The sequence below is a fragment of the Podarcis filfolensis genome, assembly GCF_964270895.1.
Source record: "Podarcis filfolensis genome assembly, chromosome: 7".
NCBI lineage: Eukaryota > Metazoa > Chordata > Lepidosauria > Squamata > Lacertidae > Podarcis > Podarcis filfolensis.
Genome location: NC_139603.1, coordinates 3,165,452 through 3,188,340, shown reverse-complemented (window position 1 = coordinate 3,188,340; position 22,889 = coordinate 3,165,452). Strand labels below are relative to the sequence as shown.

Here is a 22,889-nt window from a genome sequence, read left to right as displayed (position 1 = left end):
CTAAATAGTTTTTCGTATGAGCATCTAACTTCAAAACTCCATGGAACAGGCTTCTTCCATGACTTGCTCTTCACGCCAGTATGAACAATGCCTCAGATAAGAGAATCTTCAATCTAAGTGCTGCAACTTTCCTTATAGTATTGCATCTATTATTAGGCTTTTGCATTTATCCCGTTAAAATTATTGCCCAGCTCATTCTGAATGCAGAACAATTCCATTAAGACAATCTTGCAATGCATCCAAAAAGTGCTCAGGCTTGGACTTCTGGGAGTCTTCAGGTAGGAGCTGCAGATCTGGGAGAAGGGTCAGCTACTAAGAAAAAGAAGTGAGAATGCTTTTCTAGACAGTTTGAACCTGGTGTTTCTCTCAAAGACCACAAGCCTTGAATTTGCATCCAGAAGGTAATGAGTACACAATGCAGAAGACTCTAAATGTTCTGGTGACTGATGCAATGCATTCTGCACTAGTTGACATGCCTGAATCTTCCCTGAAGGCAAACCGGTAAGTCTCTTTTAGTCCATTGATGTACGCTTGCTAGGTTCCTGATAAAAGGAAGTGCAGCTCTTATTGGATAGCATTGGAGGGAGGTGGTCTTGGCCACTGTTACTGTCTGGGCACTTCTAAGACTACAGTCCTGAGTGATGAGAATGTGACATCCGGCCCCTCAAATCTTTGCTGAGAGCTCATGCATGACAATTTCATCAGTCTGGTCAGTTTTCAGTTGCCCTCATATCACAGCACCCTCACAGCAAGCCGCTATGCTTATAGTAACCATGACATTTGTTTATTAATGTGAACTAGACTCTAGGCTGATGAGAAATGCTTGCAGCTCTTTATATGGAAATACAGCAACACTAAAGGCTTTCAGCTCCTGCATGTAATTTGAGTCAACTGTGATGCTTATTCATACAGGCCATGAAGGTGTAAGTTACCTTCCAAACGTCCAGGAGCATGAGGAATAATTTATAAATAGTGATTTGTACTCAGATTTCAGAAATATGTTCAATATGTTTATATGCTTTTAATAACCATCACAAGTTTTCCAATCTTTTACTTCTGCCTCACCTAATTTTGATGTGATAATACCAGACACACTTTCCTATTACTATTGTAGATAGCATTAGCCAGGTCTCTTGGGACATAAGGGGTGGGAAGAAAGAGGAGTCTTGATTGCCAGACTGGACTAGAGGGTGGGTAGGATGGAGGAGCCGGTATATTTTTGTATATTTGTAGTGGCAATTTTGTAGTGATATGTTCTGGTTTTGAGCAGCAGCAACTAAAACATTTGAAGAGACTTTATGTTAACACTTAACTATGGTTCAATTGCACAATCAATAGTTCAATCTAAGTAGCTGAAGACTCTGAATGAGGAGCAGCCACTGATTTGATAAGTAAGTACATAAGGTGCACAATGCAGCTTTATGCACATCTACATCAAAATATGTAAGCAGGTCAATTGCTGCATCCCACAGCAAATCTGCATTTGTTCTGAGAAACTGTACCACAAAATTTCCTTTATTAAAAGTTGTTTGACACTCTTGATTTTGTCTTTATTTTTGAGGGGGTAAAGTTATGGCTCTGAGTCAGAGTACATGCAGAGGCCAGATGGGCAGGGTATAAATAATAAATTATTATAAATTATTATTATAACCTTTCTATGCACAATTGCTAGGATTTAACATATACCACAATAGTAATAATATGAGGCTGAATTTGGTCCAGTTGCTTTGCATTGATCAGAACTGGCCATATTCTGGTTATAATATGTAGAAATAATGATTGGTCCTACCTGAAGTGTAGATTTGGGAGTAGGGATTCTGGAGCCAATGGGAAAAATATGGACCCCCTGGAGGCGGAGGTGTGCTGTGCCACGAGCGCATTACTTTGGAGAAAATTATTGGAGATGAGGAGAGGCCAAAGAGTGTCCTGAATTGAAAGGGTGAATCGAAGATATTGTTGATGTGTGGGATGGAGTGAGAAGTGAAGGTATGTGTCTTAAGAGATTGATACTCAATATGAAATCTCTATGGTGTAAGGACTCTCAGATTGAGTTCTCAGATTCCATCTTGAATCTCTTGTAAGCCACGTAGCGGTTGAGGAAGCGTAAATTGAGAACAGGATGCCATTTTTGTGGACCAGGAGAAGGAATAGGCAAAGTCCACCAACTGCCTCAGTTACACGCAAGCAGCCACCTGGGGGATAAAATTAAAATGTAGAGGCCCCACTCAATCTGCCATACCACGGACCAGGAGATTTGATTACGAACTCAGCATTGCAAATCAAAAGTATAAAATGGTCCAAACTACAGGCCCAAAAATACTCAGAATATTTCCAACAAGGACTAAAACAAGCATACTCAGGCTTAATTGAGGATCATTATGACTATGACCAAACTCTAAGACTATTCTCGAATCTGTCGGAAGATTTAACGTCCTTTTTCTCTGTCCCGATGCATAAAATAAATCGAACACAAAGGAAGATAGGTGCATTGTGGTTCAATAGTGCTTGTAAACAGGCTAGACAACTTCTTGGTAACATCTACAAAGAGTATAAAGCCTCCGGGGCAACGGTCCTGCCAAAAGAATATTTCCAAGCAAAATCGGCCTACAAGCAAATTCAAAAGGGAGCCAGACAGGAATGGCAAGTGAATCAATGGCGGGCAATCATAGAAGCCTCATCATCACGGAACTCCAGACAATTTTGGCTCCTGGTAAATAAAAGAACTAAAAGATACCCTTTAACTATTATTTCTGCCCCGGTTTGGGAATCTTACTTAAAAAACTACTTTGCCACAACCGACTGTATTGCTAACACAAGAGATGAATCGCCAGATCAGCTTCCCCTCTGGCCCCCCACCGATCCAGATGACATCCATGACTTGATCGTTAAACTCAAAACAGGGAAAGCGCCTGGACCAGACCTGATCCTGGCAGAAGCTATAAAATACCACGCGGACTGGTGGGCCAAAGTCCTGGCAACCATCTTCGATGCCGTTAACAACTCTGGAATGATCCCGGAAGTATGGAAGGCCGCTGTTATCATTCCAATCCACAAAAAGGGCTCACCAGATGACCCCGGGAATTACAGAAATATCAGTCTGCTCTCAATAGTGGGGAAACTGTATGCCCGCTTCCTGTTGAACAGACTTATTCAATGGGCCGAAGAGAAAAAATTAATTGGGCCCGAACAAGCTGGATTCCGCCCAAAACAGTCAACAATTAATCATATTCTAATTTTACAGCATCTTGCCTGGAAATATTCCACCCCAAAGGGTGGCCAACTCTGTGTGGCATTCATTGACCTAAAGGCAGCATTCGATAGTATCTCCAGGAGCATCCTCTGGGAAAAACTCACCCGCTGGGGCATCGACAGAAGGCTTCTCTGGCTAATAATCAAACTCCATGAGAACTCAGCGGCTAGAGTGAGACTCACCCCTGAGGGTGATCTCACCAATTCAATTCCCATTAACAGAGGTGTCCGACAGGGTTGTATATTGGCTCCATTCCTGTTCAATTTGTTCATAAGCGACATGAGGACTCCCCTAATAGAGGCTCAAGAAAAGATTCACGCACCACGCCTAGCACTTTATCGCTGCCCTTTGTTACTATATGCGGATGACGCAGTCATCCTTTCTTTTTCTAGAGTAGGTCTTATGAGGGCCTTAAAAGTTTTTGGATCATATTGTAACGCAAATTCCCTTACAATTAATTATGGAAAATCTAAAGTCCTAGTTTTCTCAAAGAGCCGGAAACTCCATAATTGGAGAATTGACGGGAGAGTCATCGAACAAGTCTATAGATTCCAATACTTGGGAGTTTGGTTACAACATAACCTTAGATGGAAGGCCCATGTAACCTATGTTACAAACAGAGCCAAAGCTATCTCCTTGGCGATCTTGCGATTTTTCTTCACCGATGGGGCCCTTCATATCCCATCGGCGCTGAAAGTCTTCAAGGCCAAGGTGATCCCGACAATTGCTTATGCCATCTCAATTTGGGGGACTTTTGTCAACTTATCTCACTTAGAGGTTATTCAAAATCAGTTTTTAAGAGGGATATTGAAACTGCCCAACTGTGTAAGTAATTCAGCGCTACGCATAGAACTTAATATTGTATCCCTGGAAAACGCTCTGTGGAAGCACATACTTTGTCACTGGCTATCTCTATGGCACAGTCTCCCAAACTTGTACTTGATACAATGTATGTGGAGAGATGATTTCCAGAGCCCATGGGTAAAAAATTTACAACTGAAAATTACGGCAATGGGAATCTCCCCATCCAAATTACTAGAGCAGGATATAGTTCCAGCTAAAAGAACAGTAACCTGTAAACTAGAGGAGATGGACTTGCAGCAGAAAATGATCTTGGGCAATGGTACCTGCTCACCTCTAAACCTCGGTTTATTACCCCTCTTAAGGCTCCCAAACTATTTGAATTCCTTGACTTCTTCGGCTCATAGATATGCCTTTGCAAAGGCAAGATTCAACACCTTCCCATCGAACGTGCTGAGAAATAGATTCTCCAATGGACAGATATCGCTCTTATGTGATTGTAATTGTGGGGCACCGGAATCGTTGTATCACATAATTCTTGACTGTGCTCTTCACTCATCGGCCAGGAGCAAGTTTCTCGCTCAATATCTAAAGGGAATTGCCGATGATACGAATGAAGCCAAACTGAGATATCTATTAAATGATGATGACCCCCTAAGATCACTCATGGTTGCCAGATTCTTGATCAGCGTCCTATCCCTAAAGAAGAGAAACGGACTCCTGTGCGGCTTGGATAATCCCTTTAAACTATGATCTATGTTTTAGGTTGTATTTAGGTGATATCACCATGGATGTCTTTTACTAATTTATAAGCAGAGGGCGATATTTATGTTACAAATTTATTGTAATGTATGATGTTGGTCCTTTGTTTTTTATTTTGCTTTGGTTCTTGTCTGCTGTTTGTAAGTTTTTGGCGGTTTTAAATTTGGAGGTTTAAGTACATTATGTTGGTATGGGAAACTGTCGTGTGATGGGCCAATGGCCGTAATAAAGATCAATACAATATACGGACCAGGAGGGCAGAGTTGCCAATCACAATGTAGAAAGGGCTAGCTAGTGGCTGTGGCTGTGGTGGCAGAAGGAAGGAGGAAACCACGGGGAAAGGGCTCCTCCCTTACCGCTTTTGTGATCTGAGGGAAAAAGGCGCGCAGGCTTTCAGGGCCATTGTGCACCAAAGCAACACAGAAAGCAAAAAGAAACAAACTGCCAGAAGTGAAAACAAACCCCTTAAATCCAAGCACTAAGTAGGAAAAAAAGGACAAGAAGAAACCAAAAGCCACCAAAGCGCTGCAGAAGTAAAGAGTGTTCCTTATCTTTCCAATCAGTAAAGCTGTAGCACCTGAGGCGCTGGTGAGAGAGGCTAGAAAAAGAAAGAAAAAGACGTTCACGGGAACTCTGGATTTTCAAAACGGCAACAATTACCTAAAAACAGGGTAAAAGATAATAATGCAGCAAATGGAAGAAAGTAGGGATGGGTTTTAGGGAGAGTTGGGGTTTTTTGGTTTTGTTTTCTAAAGACAGGAATCTAGAGAAAATGACAGGGGAGGAAATTAAACTGAAAATGAGAAGAAACGAAATAGACTTATATGGCGAAAAAGGAGAGCCAGGAGGAATGAACTGCTGCGCCAGGCAGGAGGAAAAAACGGGGGAAGCCTAGCCTACTTCACACAATTCTTTGCTCCTGCCTAGTGTCCCGTGACGAGGACACAGCCATCCCATTGGCTCCAGCATCCCACGAGGTGCCGGTCCTGCACACCCTTGAATACCCCAAGAAAAAAAAGCTGTCTAGTATTGCCATTGGAGCACTGCCATCACATCCTGCGCCTCACCCTCTGCGGCCACAAGGAACATGGAGCGGGGGGGGCAGGGGGGGCATGGAGACTGGAGGAGGGGTCCAGAGGTAATTACTTCTATGCCAAAGATGGTGAAAGCAAAACACACTCTTGACACTGAAAGTTTCCCACTCTTATCACCGGAACCCAACTTAACCTTGTAGGTGAAATGTGAGCTTCCAAACATATTTCTGCTTCTGCTTTCATTTCCACAAGAGGCACCTGCCTTGGAGGTGGCCCAGATCAAACCAAAGTGTGATCTGGATGGCAGCTGCATGCTAGAGGTATGTTCAGGTAGTAGAGGAAGGCACAGGGACGTGCTATTGTGTTCCCCCCACTATTCTAAACCAATCTAAAGTTGGCAGTGTAACCCAGAGACAGAAATAACTTCCCAGCACCTTCAAGACATCACCAAAAAGCTGTCATGCAACAGATCAGAAAAGCAAACAGTTAAGATACAAAGGCTGAGTTTTCACAGGGTATTTTTATTAATAATGTCAATTAATGTGTTACACCAATTAGGTGCCTGTCATATTATTTTCTGGGAAAGAAAGGTAAAAAACTAAAACAAGTAAGGCCTGCATTTCGTGTGGCCCTTTCCTCCTTCCAATTGGGGCTTCTACAAATTTCTATTGTCTTTCTCAGAAGATAGTGATTGCTCTTGACCCAGCATTTCATAACTAACAGCAGCCACAACGACACTGAGAAATGAAATGTAAAATACAATGAAATAAAACATAGGAGATATGAAAACATAATAACAGCTCACAAAAAATCCCCTTGCTTTAGTGTTCCTTCTTCATGGAAAACTTTAAATACGATTTTGTCTTTGAAAATACAATCATAAAAATAATTACATTCTTAATACAAGAGTATTCTTTTAAGTCAAACAACTCAGATCCATTGGTAGGTTTGGTAATAATGGAAGACTGATACAGAATTATTAATACATTAAAAAATTATTTTTTGCAAAGTCTTGCTCCCCAAATTATAACCTGATATTTAAAAAGTAGACCCACATCCCCATCCGATGACATAAATTACAACTTCCATAACAAAAATAAAAAACAGTTCCTGATTCATACTTTATTTTGGAATACTAGATCAGTAAAATGTCCTCACAAACATAGAAATGCAGTGTACAAAACCACTTTCTTAAAGCAATTCTTGATCATTAGTAAAACCTTCGCTAAAGGCCTGTGTGAAATGCATGATGGGAACGGGGGGGGGGAGCAGGTGAGGAGTAGATCTCTCTCCAATCTGCAGACTTATCCTGGATTCTGTTTTTCTAAGTCACAGCAGCATGACAGAATGCTTGTAAATGGTTTATCTAGAAGGTTGCACAGGAACCCTTCTACCCAAGCTAGAATCCATGAAGCTGCTCACCTGGAAGCACATCCAGAGGCCTTCTTGGCCACTCAGAGCTCTGCCACAGCACCATACTGCGCATGCACAGCACTATACTGCGCATGCGCACACACAAACATACGCACTGAGAAAGGGGTGGAGTATATTTCACAGCATTTAATATGGTCTATTTAGAGGTTCTTTCTGTTTTGGTTTGTTTCTGCTTTTTTATCTGTATAAATCCATACTGTACATTATTTGTATATACCTGGCACTTCCAAGACAAAAACCAAATAACAGCAGGAACATCAGAAGGACTCCCACTGGGCTGTGGGGAGGCATTCCCAATCCCTTTACAATGCCTTGTTTTTGAAAAGTACTAACTCTCGTGGAGAAGAAGTTCAATAATACAGTTACAAAAATGGTTCCTGCAAAGTCAGCATACCAAACAAATGCCCACCTTCTGCATTAAGGGCAATACACACAAACCCTCACTCTGTTGAAAGGTTTTCCTCAAACGGTGTAACTACACAGGGACTCATTTCCCTCTCAGGCCCAAGACAGGGACGCCTCCTCCTTGCTGCATCTCCCCTGTTCCTGTCCTCCCATTCACACCCTGCTATTTGGGAAGGCTTTTGTGTTTTCTTAAAAAGTCCTCTGCACGTCTTAAGAATTTTTAGATGTGCATTTTTATGCCTTCTTAAAAATGTATGTGTATATATATAATTTTTTTTTGCAAAAAAAGGGACACCTGTTTTTTGAATGCCACACTAACCAGTCAATTAGTATTCTGCTAATTCAGATGAGGAGGTAACTTTGTGCTCATCAAAAGGGTTAGCCAATCAGAACTCCATTGAGCCTACTTTTACTGGGAACAGAAGGTACCTGATGTTCCTTCATTTCATTCATTCACTTATGTACCTGTCCTTAAAAACCTGCAGAGGCAGAGCAGGCTCCCTCCTCAAGCTATGCACGTCTGTCTTGGGCCTGAGTTTAGTGAAATTTACCAACCAGGGGGGGCGGATACGAAGATGCAGCAACTGAAATTTAGAATACACACTCTGCTCAAAGTAAGTTTCACAAGGGAAAAATAAAATTGCACATATCTGGTAATTTATTCTAGTTATTGTGCTCTGTGATCTGTTTAAAAGGGACAGCAACAGAAGCTGCTTCCTTATTAAACGTGCTGATCTAAGGTCTAGGATATATAAATATGTACATCTATAAATTAAACATTTAATGAAATATACAAATAAATTAGTTTAAAATAATTTGCCTAAATAAAATAACTTTTGTATACACTTCCTTGCACGGGACATTTTGTGGGATATAGATGACCTTTCTGCACACCACAGTCTGTAAAGCCCTGCCAAGCCGCCACACAGGCCAGAGAACTAAAGGAAAAAGGAACATGGAATGAGAGAGGTGGGCAGTGCTTGCCACAATTAACCCCTTCAGGGAGCATTTTATCCTCCCTACATGCTTCAGAAATTAAAAGCTTATTATGTGACCAATTTGCAACAAGTGATGCATCTACAGGGTTTACTCAACCCCGTCCATGGGCTGCTCCATTCAGGACACTAGTGGAGGCTGATCTTATACAAATTCCTTTGCATGGGCAGAGCTGCCCTCATCCCTTCCTCGATATGAAAGCAAAGCATGGGCTTTCTGGGGATATTTTGTTTGCTTCCCCTCCACAGGCAGACAATCCAAGCCAGCTGGTCAGTAGGGCACCAATGGACTATGACAGTAGATTGCCTTTCCAGTCACATATGCAGGAAACAAAGCCCTCTAATTCTTTGTATACGCAGTGGTGCCCATTGACACCAGCGGCATATTCAGTACACATGTAGCAAAACAAATGGTCCTGTACTCAGATCTGGCTCTAATCATTCTGAACAAAGACAGTGCCTCAAAGCTTCACAGTGAGGTCAGTGTGAATGATTAGATTAGGAACACAGGAGCACGAGGAACATGTTGGGAGTTTTCATGGGAATTTTAAACCTTCCTCTGATGGAAATCATGCAGATGGAGGGCAGAACTGTCTAAAAGAGCCGCCTTTCATCACACCAGCCTGCCCAAACTTGAGGCCCTCCTCCGTAAGCCCCTGCCAATTAAAGTTAGGTAGGTGGTGGCCAGCAAGGGGGGGGGGGGAAATGACATTTTAATTCATAGCACCCCATTTGTGGATTGTCGTCTCCAACTATGATGTCATTTTAGCACCAGAGGAAGACCTGAGCATTTCAGCATATAATGTGAGCTGGTCTTGATTACAATTTTACACATTCTGCTGGATTGTATGAGTTTGCTTTAATTCCCGCTTCTACTATGCAATATATGCCACATCTCAAGCTGCAATCTTAAGGCTTGGGTGGGGAAAACAAAGTCAGTTTATCCACCTTCTTCCATGTTCTGGAGGGATCCTGCCAACAGGGAGGGTGAACGTAAGGGTGTCCCATCCCCCACCTCTGGCCTTGATTTTTAAACACAATTTCCCTCCCATTGGAAATTAAATGGGGTGAACTGATGGGCTGACGTAATTTTCTCCCTGGTTTGGGGACATCAGGGGAGCCAGGAGGCTGTGGATCCTTTGGCTACTGAAGTTGTCACAACAGCACAGAGGAGAACTCCAACATCAGATCCCCCTTTAGGATCAAAGCTCTCTCTTTCCACCAACCAGGAGGGATCTCAGGCATCCTATGGCCCATGGGGTGCCTTCATTGGATTTGTAAAGCACAGTAAATAAAACAGCATAAAACCAAACATAAAAATGTTCTGTTACATTTATCTGTAACACAGCACTCATCCAGAAGGTGCCATTTGCCTACGACCTGACCTTCCCTATCCTCAGTTTCTGGGTGGTGGCTGAAACTTTCACTTTGGGTCTGACATCCCTTTCTGGAAAGTCCCTGGTGGGCCTACCTGATATTATGTGGAAGGATACTGCTGGGATAGAAGACTCAAAAGAGGACTGATGCCACCTCTCTTGAGTAGTTCCCCCCTCCCTACTTATCTTATTAAAATAAAATGCATACATACATAAAATTAAAACTCTGTTGCTTGCATTCTGAATTGAGCTTTGTCTCCTCCTTGACATGGTGATGGGGTGCCTTGGACCCCTTGAGTTGCAGGGGAGGGCAGGATGGAAAACTTGTCCTGTGGGGAGGGATTGTTCCTGCTCTTAGCTGAGCACCCCCAAAGTGGCAGGTAGGTCAGAAGAGCAGCCTGCTCAGTCAGCGTTGCAGCAGGGTGGGAGAGTGTCCTGGCTAGCTTGTAGCTTGACCTGAACTCAGCTCCATAGAAGGGATAAAGAGATGCTCTCCCTGGAAGGACTGCCTGCAAAAAAGAATTCAGGGAGCAGACACACCCTTCTAACTAAGGCTGCAACCCTAACCCCACTTACTTGGGAGTAAGCCTACTGAATTCAATAGGGCTTACTTCTGAGTCGACATGGTTAGGGTCACACGGTAAACCTCCCTATCGTGGTCTCTTCGGTCTGTTCTCAGGAAAGAAACAGAAGGAGCAAGAAGCACCTGCCAGTGGATGCTGCCTCCCAGCTGCCTTACACAATATGCCTGAAGAGGGAAAGACCTTGGAGCAGCCCATCTGCACAGCAGCTGTTTTCCTAAGATCACACAAAACTCTGGACTGAGGCAACAGATATACTAAGGGGTACCAGAGGAAATTTTTGTTACACTTATGAGACATTTCTTTGGGAGGTGCAGAATAATAAATGATCATTTATATTCCACTTTTCAAGCGTTTGAAGCATTTCACATACATTACTTGCAACAACCCTGCAAGATAGGCCAGTATCATTATCATTAATGATTATTATTATGACTACTGTCCCCATATTGCAGATTGGGTGGTGAGGCAAAGACACTGCAGCCTGCCTGTGGCCGCCTAGCAAGTTCACAGCTGAACTGGGTTTTCAGCTGCAAACTTCTTGGCTTACAACTCATGCTTTTAGCAGGAAAAAGAAATGTCATATAAACTTGGAAAAATAAACATTAAATTGTTTTCTTTAAAAAATGCAGGGACACAGACCATCTTCTAAGCAGAGATCACTGAAGAGAAGAGGTGCTTAAGGATAACAATTAAAAATTGGTTTATTCTAAATATTCATTGGAGGTTGAAAGAATTTTACCTTTTAGCATTGAGAGAAAAGTGGCATTGTTTTAAAAAGGGGGGTGTTACATTTTTTAAAAATCAGATTTTTTCCCCCTTGGAATGTTTCTGAATGCAATGATACATTAGTTGTTCTTTAGACTGTTCCTTATTTTCTTCCTATCTATCCTCCTCAAAACAACTTTAACTCTGGAGGGGAATTTGAAGTAGAGAGTTATTGATCCTGTTTACTTTGTGTGAAGGGACATCCATTTCTATTGGCTTTTTGTGGGAGTGGGGAATCCATCTAAAACATTTGAAGAAAATAAAAGCATCTTCAAAAATAACATTTAAAAACGATGGAAGCTCTTTTCTAGTACAGCTGGGAGGAGCAGTTCTACACTAGTACCAAGGTAATATTTCAGTTGTGTTATCCTTCTTGGTCTCTCATCACCATGGAAAACAGCAGGTGCAGGACTTCCACAGCGGCTACAGTTTTTCAGTCTTCTACTTTAAAAACCTTGTAAGAACTGAATGAATGCCACAGAGTTGAGAATCCCCACATTTATCCAGCAACTTCTACAGAGAGCCAACATCTGATTTTGTACCAAATGATTAAAGCTATCTAAAACTATTTCAAATGAGTACCGAAACATGCCAATCTCAAATTCCATCCAACACAATTGCTAGTTTAACCTGATCCATCTACGTAACCATTTAAAATGTTCCTTTTATATTATGTTATTTCCGGAAGAAGTGTCACAGTAACAAAAATGACACATTCAAGATGGCCCTCCTCTTGGCCGTGTTAAACCTATATTGACCACTAACTGAACAGGATTGACAAACCCTTTACACCATGGTGCAGGTAAATCTTCTTCAGTCCATCTTGAGCCATACCAAACAGGGCACTAGTGACGATCTTACTTCTTTATGTTCCATTTTTCATCTCCCATTCCTAGAGGGGGAGACATTATATCAAAGTCATGTAATACTTGACTCAAGTACATCTAAAATGCAAGAGTTGTTCAGTGGATTTTACTATATTCCAGGCTGCCACAGCCTATGCAGAAAAGGGGCCGAATTGCAATTTATGCAAGTTAAAAGTAATCTTTGTCAAATCTTTATTTACTTCACATGAACTAGAACATGAGGTTAATACACAAGAGAGACATGCTGCCATTCCATTATCTGCAGCTTACTGGAAGGGAAGAAATCAGGCAAGTCCAGAAAGAAATTCTAGAACCTAAAATTCTTACTGACTTGAAAAAATAATTGTACTATTTAACATCCTGTGATTCTTTGTATATCTGACCCTGCTCACTGCTGGAATAAGGCCCAAAGGCTTTCCGCTGTGGTAATGTGGCTATACAATTTCAAGAAGTTACTGCAACTAAGGGCCTGTTGGAGGAGTATGTGTGAACTTGAGAGAGCAGGACTGTAGTAGTGGAATCCAGCTCAGTTCCCTTCCTACCTCTGGGGTAGGAGACTGGGGCTCGGGACCTTTCAAAGCTTGGCTTCCAGCCAGAAGAATGGAAGTAACTGGACCGGATAGGATCAGATCACAAATGAGACTGCTAAAGCCTGCCCCATCTCCTTAAGGAAGGGTGCCGCCTAAGGTGTAAGCAAACTCCCCCCCCCCCTTTAAAATCAAAACTGTGTATGGATTTTATCTGATATACTAGGCTTGGTCCAAGACGTCCATTTCTCACATGACAGCATGCCATGCCTTCCACATGAAGATTTGCTTGCTTGAAAACACCCTGAAGTGAAAACTACACACCCTGTTAAAACCATAGAAAAAGGCCTTCCCTCTGAGGCAGCATGTGGGACAAAATCCTCATGCTTTTAAACCAGCAACTCCCCACAAGAAAACAAGAAACGTGTCCTAAGAAGACTGCATCATCTCTGCGACTAAGATAATGTTCAACTTGTCTCTCCTGTACCCACCACCAGCTACTGGGCAAATAAATTATTTATTTACGGCTATTAGCCCATAAAATATGTACAAACATAAAAACACAGGGACATAAAAACAGATATATCTGACAACAGGAGGTGAACACCACGATGCAAGGGTGGGTCATTGAGCAGAGCCAAGTGACAGCTTGGGGTCAGGAGAGCTCCAAGGGACAGATCACAGAAAAGGAAAACTGAAGACGAACTCCGACATGCACTCTCATCATAACAGTTCGATTAGTTTTGATGTTGTTGTTGGTTTTTGGTGGTTTTTGAGTGTGAGATAACCGCATTCAGAAATCTCGCCACCTGCAGAGTTACAGAAGGATCTGTATCCTGCAAAAGCAGTGCGGCGTGTGACTCAACAGGCCTGCCAACCAAGCGCAGTAAAGCAGGACCCAGGAATTTAGCCCTGGCTACGCTATGTAGGGGACAGTTGAACATTATATGTGAAAGAGATTCAACAGTTTCCCCGTCACACACACATAGCGGAGACACCAAACCCTTAGAAAATCTGTGGTTCAGCAGGTTCGATGGAAAGACATTGAACCTTGCACGAATAAATGCACGTCGGTGTGGTACTGATGAAAGAGATGACATATATGATGGAAGGCCAAGTGGTGGGGTTATTCCGTGATACCTGGGGGAGCAGACACCCCCACCCCTGGCGAGGTTGTGTTGATTTTCAATGTCCGCTAATCTTTGCTCAATAAGGCTTTTGGCTGAGCGTAAGTTCATCTTTAAGGAGTCCGCTGGGGAAATTCCGATGCTCAGAAGTTTGGCATGGATTTTCCCTACCCACGGATTGACAAAGACGTCCCGCCAGAGGCACTGAAAAAGGTAATGGTCGGGAAGCCTATGCCAGCTGGACAGCCAGTAGCCAAAGACTCGCTTCCAGATGACAGTCTCCAATGATGCAATCCTTAACTCCAGACGTATGGCTGCGTTGCTCACACACATGGGGAGTTTCAGAAGGCGACGGAGAAACTGATTCTGCAATGTCCCCAGTGATGTTAAATTGGACCCTGGGGCCCAGAGCGGGGCAGCATAACAAAGGGTGGAAACCACTTTTGCGTGGTATACCTTCAATGCAGAAGGGATGTGAGAGGCTCCGTCGGCCGCAAGAAATTGGAGTAGAGTATAAAGTATTGTTTTCCCTTTGTTTAGTAAATACTGTATCTGTGGCTTCCAGCTTAGATTGTAATGAAAAAAGACTCCCAGGTATTTAAATTTGAAAACCTGTTCTAATTGGACTCCATCTAACTTCCAGCTGTAAGTTTTCCGAGACCTGGTAAAGACCAGGACTTTAGATTTCCCATGATTAATTGTCAGATGGTTAAGTTTGCAATAAGCCGCAAAAATCTTTAGAGCTCTGCATAAACCAACTCTAGAGTAGGAAAGGATCGCTGCATCGTCGGCATATAGGAGCAAAGGGCAGCGAAAATCAGCTAGGCGGGGGGCATGAATGTTGGCTTGAGACTCGTTCAGAAAGAGCTTCATATCGCTGATAAACAGGTTGAAGAGGAGTGGGGCCAAAATGCAGCCTTGGCGCACACCTCTATTTATTGGGACCTCGTTGGATAAGTTTCCCGCCGGTGTGAGTCTCACTCTAGCCGACGACCCATGGTGTAATTGGGTTATAAGCCATAACAGCCTTCTATCTATGCCCCATCTCTCTAATTTCTTCCATAGGCAATTTCTTGGGATACTGTCGAAGGCAGCCTTTAGGTCTATAAAAGCGACACATAGGCGCCCCCGACTCGGGGCAGAATATTTTCTGGCAAGATGATACATGATTACCATATGGTCAGAGGTCGAATAATTGTTCCTAAAGCCCGCTTGCTCATGGCCAATCAAATTTGAGTCGTTTGCCCAATGGGACAGCTTGGACAGCAAAAATTTTGCATAGATTTTCCCGATGATAGACAAAAGGCTGATGTTCCGATAGTTCTCCGGGTCAGCTACTGGGCAAAGCATTTCTTTGTAACAAAAATGTGAATCACAGCATCAGAAAAAAAGATATACTGGAAACTGGACTGCAGTGCAGTACAAAACAGGCAACCAATGAAAAAGGAGGGAGTCGGTTGTTATCCTGGCACAAGTCTTGATGTGAAGTTCGTTTTTGGGGGGGAAACCTACAACTGAAATGATCTGAGGCTGTTAAAAATGAGGGAAAGTGTGTTTGCCTCCTGTGAACAATGGCAAGAATACAGACAGAGGAAGCAAAAACAGAACTCTGAGAATGGGACTGTTCCACTTGCTAGTGGTACAAGAGTTGGTAGAGATGATTGCTGCTAATTTTAAGTGCTAAATTTCTTTAAATCATGTTTAAAGTGAAAATACATTTATCATATTTATTATGTAATTTGATTTTTTAAATGGAAGTTTAATGGAAGTTTTTGCATGGTTAAAACTGCCCTTTTTAAGTTATTTCCTTGCCAGTGTAAATTCCTTTTTAAAAAAACATAAACCCCTGGCTTGGGAAGTGAATTCTATATAATACCAAAAACAAGAGTCCAGTAAGAAAAATGCAGACCTTTGACAGGAACAAATGCTAATCCCAATTGTATAAAACCAAAGTAGAGCCAATTTTCAGTTTTGTTTCAGTTGAGTAATTTGACCTCATGTATATCAATATTAAAATAGTGAGGTCACACCACAGGTAGATAAAATTTAGAAAGTACTTTTTTCATATCATCAAGAAAATGAAAAATAGGATAAACAGGGAAATGTATGCAATCAGTGACTGAGAACAACAAAGCATGTATGAGTAAGTATTTCAAAAACTTAGGGCTCATCAGCCCTTCTGCTTGGCCCAAGCCTAGGAAGCATGGCTTTGTGTGGATTTCTGCTTGTCCCACACCTCCTAAGCACAGGGCTGAGTGGTTTTGCCCTTGCCTCACTGCTTTCACCAGAAAAACCCACTCTGTAGCAATAAATAGGAACAGACACCAATCTGTAGAAAACCAAACTGAAATTTGCTCCAATTCAGTAGCAAAGATCAGGTCTCCCTGGGGAAAGCGGCAGGACAAGAGCAAGTCTGGATGAGTCCTCATTCTTGTAAGCCATGGGAAATACAATAATTTAACAAAGTTTCAGCTCTTAAAGCAAAATACAAGGAGTGTATTATAGGAAACTGAAGAGTCACTGAAAATGTTCAACTATTCTTCCCTTCAGTGTGAACTAAAAGAGCAATCACAGCCTTATAAGACAAGATAGCCATTAACTTTTTCTTTTCTGAACAGTGGCAACCCTTTCAGAACCAAAGAAAACTGGCTCCTCTAGTGTGGGCAAAAAGCAAATAAGCCAAGCCTGTAAATATTGGCAGAGTACCATCAGACGCTGAGGCAGATCTCACCTTTGCCTTCTGAAGCACATGGCCTCTGCATGGAGAAGTGCTTGAGGAGGAGTGTCTTTTCAGGACTACAGCACTGTTCACAGGCACAGAACATTCAGTATCACTTGTATCACAGCTGGAGATAGGTGAATTCTCCAGAGTCTGATGCTTTAGAACTGGAGACTGTAAGAATACAAAACCATTTGAAATCATGACAGCTATCAAAACCTGCTCCTTGGTCTCAGGAACCATCGTGCAAATTTAGGATGCAATAGCTTAAGAGGTGTGCAGGTGGACCATGAGCAAACGACTTTCCAAAATGTATAGATGGGACTACAGAGTGTGACTGATCTGATCTGAGATGGTTTACTAATTGCCTTTATCTGGTAACAAGATCAGTACTTTAATGCAGTGGTTCCCAATTAGCTAATTACTGAGGGTCCCCTATTTTTCAAAAGTCAAGCACTGACCTCCTACTTTCGAATTTTTTGATAACGCAAAGCCATTTTTTGAACAAAATGCTGTCTAGCCCCTAATAAGCAAACAATTTTAGGAATGCTAAAAAACAAGACTAGGGCTAAGTGATATCCGGTATTCAACATCGTGATACATCAGCAGCTAAACATCACAATATTCCAATATATAATGACGTCTGAAACTGGAGATCAGGCATGGGGGTGGGAGGCGAGGAAGGGGAGTCACTTCCACTGCATGGTTTGAGTGGGAGGAGATAGGGATGGGGGGTGCATCAAGTCACGATCAGCGGGGCAGCCAGGGAAGATGCACGTCCCCTGTGGCTGCTGCTGCTTTCCTGCTGACTGAGAAAAGCCGCTCTGCCTCAGTGCCAGGGGAAGGTAGCGCCACAGTTTCTTAAAGTGAGGGCGATCAGCTGCCCTGTTCTCCATCAGCGTGAGGGAAGGCAGCTCAGATCAGCAGTGTTATCGGCTGAGATCATCATGCGATATTGACGACACCTTGAAATTGGCTGCTCTGCTCTCTCTCACGCGAGGAGTGATATATTGCTGTGTATTGCCGGGTCAAAATTGTTATTGCGGTGTGATTTCAAAACCGGTTTGGGCCAATACACTGAAAAACTGCACAGTGCTAGAACAGACCATAACATTTGTGATATTACCATGCAAAAATGATCAAAAAATCGCTTGGAGGAGGCAAGGGATGGGTCCCCGGACATCCTGGGTGTGTTCCACTGACCCCCAGGGGTCCCCGGATCCCTAACTGGGAACCACTGCTTTAATGGAAGTACCTGTGCAGTTGAGGTTCCTGATTTAGGCTCAATCGCCAGTCCCAACGTGATGCCACCAGCCAAAGCTTTCTTCAGGTTCTCTTTCACCTCTGTCAGCTCTAGTTCCAGAGTAACACGTTCAGACTCTTTCAACTTACACTCCTCTTCCAACTTCTTTAGTTTATCTTCAAGGATAATTAGTGTTTTCCTACCTGAAATTCAGAGGCAAGGTAAGTGATATCTGAGGCAGGGGGAGATTTGTACATTCCTAGTTACTCAATGAGGCCACCACCCTGCAAGCAACTTCAAGACGGAGGCATAAGACTTACTGCAATTTGACCAGATACCATCTTGGTTTCTTCCTCCTTTGTAATATCTAGTTGAGTTTACATCTCTGTCCTGGTGCCATTACCCCTATGACTCCTTTAATGATTATTTAGTAGTAGTAATAGGAAGAACCAATGATAATATTTCTGATTATGTTTAATGTGTTTTATGCATTTTTATCCTATTTTATTTCCACATATTGCTTTGGGGCATTCTGTTGTGGGAACAGACTAACTAACTAACTAGTCATATACCTTCTCCTGCTACTGGAAGTATCTTTCCTGAGATTCTGGTCATACAATGGTCTAAGAAGATCAAACACTCAGCATACCAGCATTCACTTCCAGGGCTGCTCTAAGGTCTTTCCTTTCCTTTCGAAGCTGAGCCAGGCGATTCCTCAGAGTTTCTCTTCTCCTCAACAGCTCCTCCTCTTTGGTCTGTAACCTCTTTGCATCTGCTTCAACACGGTTCTTTCCATATTTGTACTGTTCAGCATCTACACGTAAAGGTTAACTATTAGACATCTGAGAGCATGAATGCTATTAATCTTACCTTCTTATATGGGGGCCTTGGCTCAGTGGTTAAGTATCTGCTTTGCATGTGGGAGAGCTAAGGGTCACCCCCTGGCACCTCCAGGTTATGCTGGGTTTCTCAAACTTGGGGTCTTCAGCTGCTGTTGAATTACAACGCCCATCAATCCTGACAACTGCTACTGCTGGGTAGGGATGGCAAGAGTTGCAGTCCAACAACAGCTGAAGGCCCAAGTTCGGGAAACACTGCCCTCGAGAGCCACTGCCACATAGACAACACTGAGCTAAATGGATGAAGGGTCTTGACTCAGCATAAGGCAACTCCCCAGGTTCTTATTAATCAAAAAGCTAAGTCCCAACACAGACATTCTAACAGCCATCCAGCAGATGTGGCTGTTTTCCGAGGCATACAAATCCTTTCTCAAATGTAACCACCAAATCTCTGAACCGTATTCCAAGATCTCTGCTTGTCACATCTCTTTCCCAGTGTGGTTGCTGTAACCACGCCAACTGTGGTCCAGGGGTGTAAACCTTTCGGCACATTTGTTTTAGCTTCCCGGCATGTTTATGAACCACACATGACACCTGCAGCCTTGGGATGTCTGTCACTTGTGTGGTTTGTAAAACACACCAGGAATCAAACCCATGTGGGTTTAAATACCTGGACCAAAGAAAGAGCAGTCAGGAAGGCTGTGGCAAACATGCCATCCAAAATTCTTAAGTAATTAACAGGAAGACTGAGAAAAGATGAGAGTTTAATTAAGTTCCCTAGTTGTTCAGTGATTAACTAGTAATTGGAAATCACCAAATTCATTACCAAATGCTAACTGGTAGGACTGTAACTTTCAGATGACCTGAGAGTTAAGAAGGGCATGTATAAGAAATGGAAGAAAGGAAATCACAAAGGAGGAGTAGCCAACAGTTGCAGCGGGAAAGTCAGGCTGGCTAAAGCTCAGAATGAACTCGGGCTCCCAAGAGAGGGTAAAAAAGATAAAAAAGGTTTCTTTGGCTATGTCCGAAGTAAGAGGAAAAACAAGCAAGTGGTAGGTCCTATGTGTGGGGAAGAAGAACTACTCAACACCTACTTGCCTCTGTCTTCACCAAAAGGAAAGCGATGCTCAACATTGTGATAACAGAATAAATGATGTAAGGAAGGAGCTGCAGCCCAAGATAGGAAGAGAGAAGGGAACACCTAACTACTTTAAATGAATTCAGATCTCCAGGGCCTGATGAGCGACATCCAAGGGAGCTTGCGGATGTAATTTCAGAGCCTTTGTATTTGAGAATTCTTGGAAAACAGATGAGGTCCCTACAGACTGGCGGCAGGGTAATGTTGTCCCCATCTTCAAAAAGGGGGAAAAGGAAGACCCAGGTAACTATCAACTGGTGAGCTTAACATTGGTATCAGGGAAGGTCCTTGAACAGAAAATTCAAGAGTCGGTCTGTGAGCATTTAGAAAAGAAAGCTGTGATTACTAAGACCCAGCACGGGATTCTCAAAATAAGTCATGCCAGACCAATCTGATTTCTTTTTTTGAACAAATTACAAACTTGGTGGATTAGGGAAATGCTGTGGACATAGCGTATCATGATTTCAGTAAGGCTTGTGACAAAGTCCCCCATGATATTCTCGCGATGAAACTGGTAAAATGTGGGTTGAACAAGGCAGCTGTTAGATGGATTTGTAGCTGGTCGACAGACCAAACCCAAAGAGTACTCATTAATGGTTCCTCATCATCCTGGAAAAAAGTGACAAGTGGGGTGGCACAGGGTTCTGTCCTGGGCCCATTGTTCTTCAACGTCTTCATAAACGACTTGGATGAAAGAATTGAGGGGATGCTCATCAAATTTGCAGATGACACCAAACTGGGAGGGATAGCTAATACTGCAGAAGACAGAATCAGAATTCAACATGACCCTATCAGATTGGAGAACTGGGCACAAGCTAACAAAATGAATTTCAATAGGGACAAATGTAAGGTTCTGCACTTAGACAGATGCATAAATATAGGCTGGGGGACATCTGGTTTACTAGCAGTACATGTGAAAAGGATCTAGGGGTCTTGGTAGACCACAAGCTTAACATGAGCCAACAGTGTGATGCAGCAGCAAAAAAGGTGAATGATGTTCTAGGCTGCATCAAGAGAAGTCTAGTGTCCAGATCAAGGGAAGTAATAGAATCCCTCTATTCAGCCTTGGTCAGACGACACCTGGAATACTGTGTCCAATTCTGAGCACCACAATTTAAGCAGGATGTTGACAAGCTGGAACGTGTGCAGAGGAGGGCAACCAAGATGATCCAAGGTCTGGAAAGTAAGCCTTATGAAGGAGCACTTGAAGGAGTTGGGTATGTTTAGCCTGGAAAAGAGGAGACTGAGAGGAGATATGATAGCCATCTTCAAATATCTTAAGGGCTGTCACATGGAGGAGGGAGCATGCTTGTTTTCTTCTGCTCTGGAGGGTAGGACACGAAACAATGGCTTCAAGTTGCAAGACAGGAGATTCCAACTAAACATAAGGAATAACTTCCTGATGGTAAGAGCTGTTCAGCAGTGGAACAGACTCCCACAAGAGGTGGTGGGCTCTCCTTCCTTGGAGGTTTTTAAACAGAGGTTGGATGGCCATCTGTCATGGATGCTTTAGCTGAGATTCCTGCATTGCAGGGGGTGGGACTAGATGACCCTTGGAGTCCCTTCCAACTCTTAAGATTCTACAATTCTATGTAGCTGATTAATCAGTTAACTCATTAAAAATATTTTAACTGACTGAAAAAGTGGATTTTTCTTTCCTTAAATAGGAAACACTCACTAGAATTGCTGCGTTTTACATTTGAAGCAGATTCTGATTTCTTTTGTGGGTTGTTTAATGTTCTTCCTTTCCCCATTATTCCATTTGTAGCAGCAGAAGCCTTCTTTCCTTTAAACTGATAGAAAAAATATGTGTTTAGTAATTAAATATATATTTAGCAGTAATTATTCAATGACAGGCTTTACACTTTTCCTAGAACAAAGCTTCAAAACTGTCCCAAGCTGCCCAATTGAAAGCAGGTTACAAGTTTAAAAAACTAGGTCAGCTGGGAAGGATGCTTCTTCTAAAGCCGCAAAGATAAAACAAAAAGCACCTGCAGTTTCTTACTGAGCAGCACACAACAGTGAGACTGCACATTTCTTAAGTCACAGGCTACAGGTGACTATTCAAAATTTTGAGGAACCATTCAGAATGTGCCACATGGTTTTGCATGGTTTTGCAAGGTTTTGCAAGGATCTATGTTGCTAATTAATCGCAGTGCATGCTGCTCAAAAGACCACATTTTGTCCCTCTCTTCAGGAACCTGGGAAGGAAACAAACCACAAGTGCTGGCTTACTGTTTTCTATAAAGCAGCATTTGTGGTTCACTTCTCGCCTAACAAATTACCAAGGTAAGCCAGAAACAAACTTTGGCTTACCATCATGGTTTGTTGGAAGAGAAACAAACAATGAGTGCTGGTTTACTCCCCAGGACATTGGAGAAAGAAGTCAGGGGAGGGAAGTTGAGGGGGGGGTACGCTTGAGCAGAATTGCTTGCCCCCTTTTGCTATGGTTTGAAGTGAATCATGAATCAGGTCAGTGTGAAACTCCCCCCCCCAAAAGGAAGTCAATTTCAAATTTGCATACAAAAAGCAGAATTTCAGCACTAATTCTGCTGCCTGACTTCAAAAGTAACTATACTGCCAGATTTTGACTGTTTTACATATAACAATTTCAAACTTGGGGAACATGTACAGTTGCAATCAAAATTATTCAACCCCTATTGCAAATCAAGTTTACTATCAAAATTCACAGGCTTTCAGCTGTTTGCAATGAGCATTATTATTATTATTATTATTATTATTATTATTAATTGAATTTATATACCGCCCTACACCCAGGGCTCAAAAACAAAGGCAATTGAAATAGCCCAGGAAACACCTTGGGGTGGATTCAGATGAGCAGCTTAGTTGATAAGCTACCAAAGCATTTAAAAAGAAAAAGATGCTCCACAGTTCAAATATATTCCAAGATACAGTGGTGACCTTGCCACTAGGTTGTTACTACCTTGCCAACAACAACATCCTGCCCAACTGCTTGTGAAGGTTTTCACCAGCTCATTTTTTAATCTGAAAATGCCCACCATG

General features: G+C 42.5%; 1 protein-coding gene and 1 long non-coding RNA gene across 8 annotated transcripts in view; both read right to left on the bottom strand.

The window, feature by feature from the left end:
* Nucleotides 1-6,348: 6,348 nt before the first annotated feature.
* AFAP1 (actin filament associated protein 1) overlaps nucleotides 6,349-22,889 on the bottom strand; it is a 58,136-nt gene continuing 41,595 nt past the window's right edge. For 4 of the 7 annotated variants that reach the window (XM_083624454.1, XM_083624453.1, XM_083624455.1 and 1 more), the window contains 5 exons: nucleotides 21,544-21,658; nucleotides 18,538-18,702; nucleotides 17,901-18,091; nucleotides 16,658-16,819; nucleotides 6,349-12,298 (listed from right to left, as the gene is read on the bottom strand). In XM_083624454.1, the coding sequence (XP_083480580.1) occupies nucleotides 12,272-12,298; nucleotides 16,658-16,819; nucleotides 17,901-18,091; nucleotides 18,538-18,702; nucleotides 21,544-21,658 (660 nt within the window). In that variant the 3' untranslated portion in view covers nucleotides 6,349-12,271. The remainder of the gene's footprint in view (nucleotides 12,299-16,657; nucleotides 16,820-17,900; nucleotides 18,092-18,537; nucleotides 18,703-21,543; nucleotides 21,659-22,889) is intronic. The other 3 variants (XR_014550915.1, XR_014550916.1, XR_014550917.1) reach the window with 1 other exon arrangement.
* The window catches only part of LOC310767488, a 111,753-nt gene continuing 100,321 nt past the window's right edge, over nucleotides 11,458-22,889 (bottom strand). Inside the window, exon 2 of the long non-coding RNA XR_014550927.1 lies at nucleotides 11,458-11,524. This is a non-coding gene — a long non-coding RNA (uncharacterized lncRNA). The remainder of the gene's footprint in view (nucleotides 11,525-22,889) is intronic.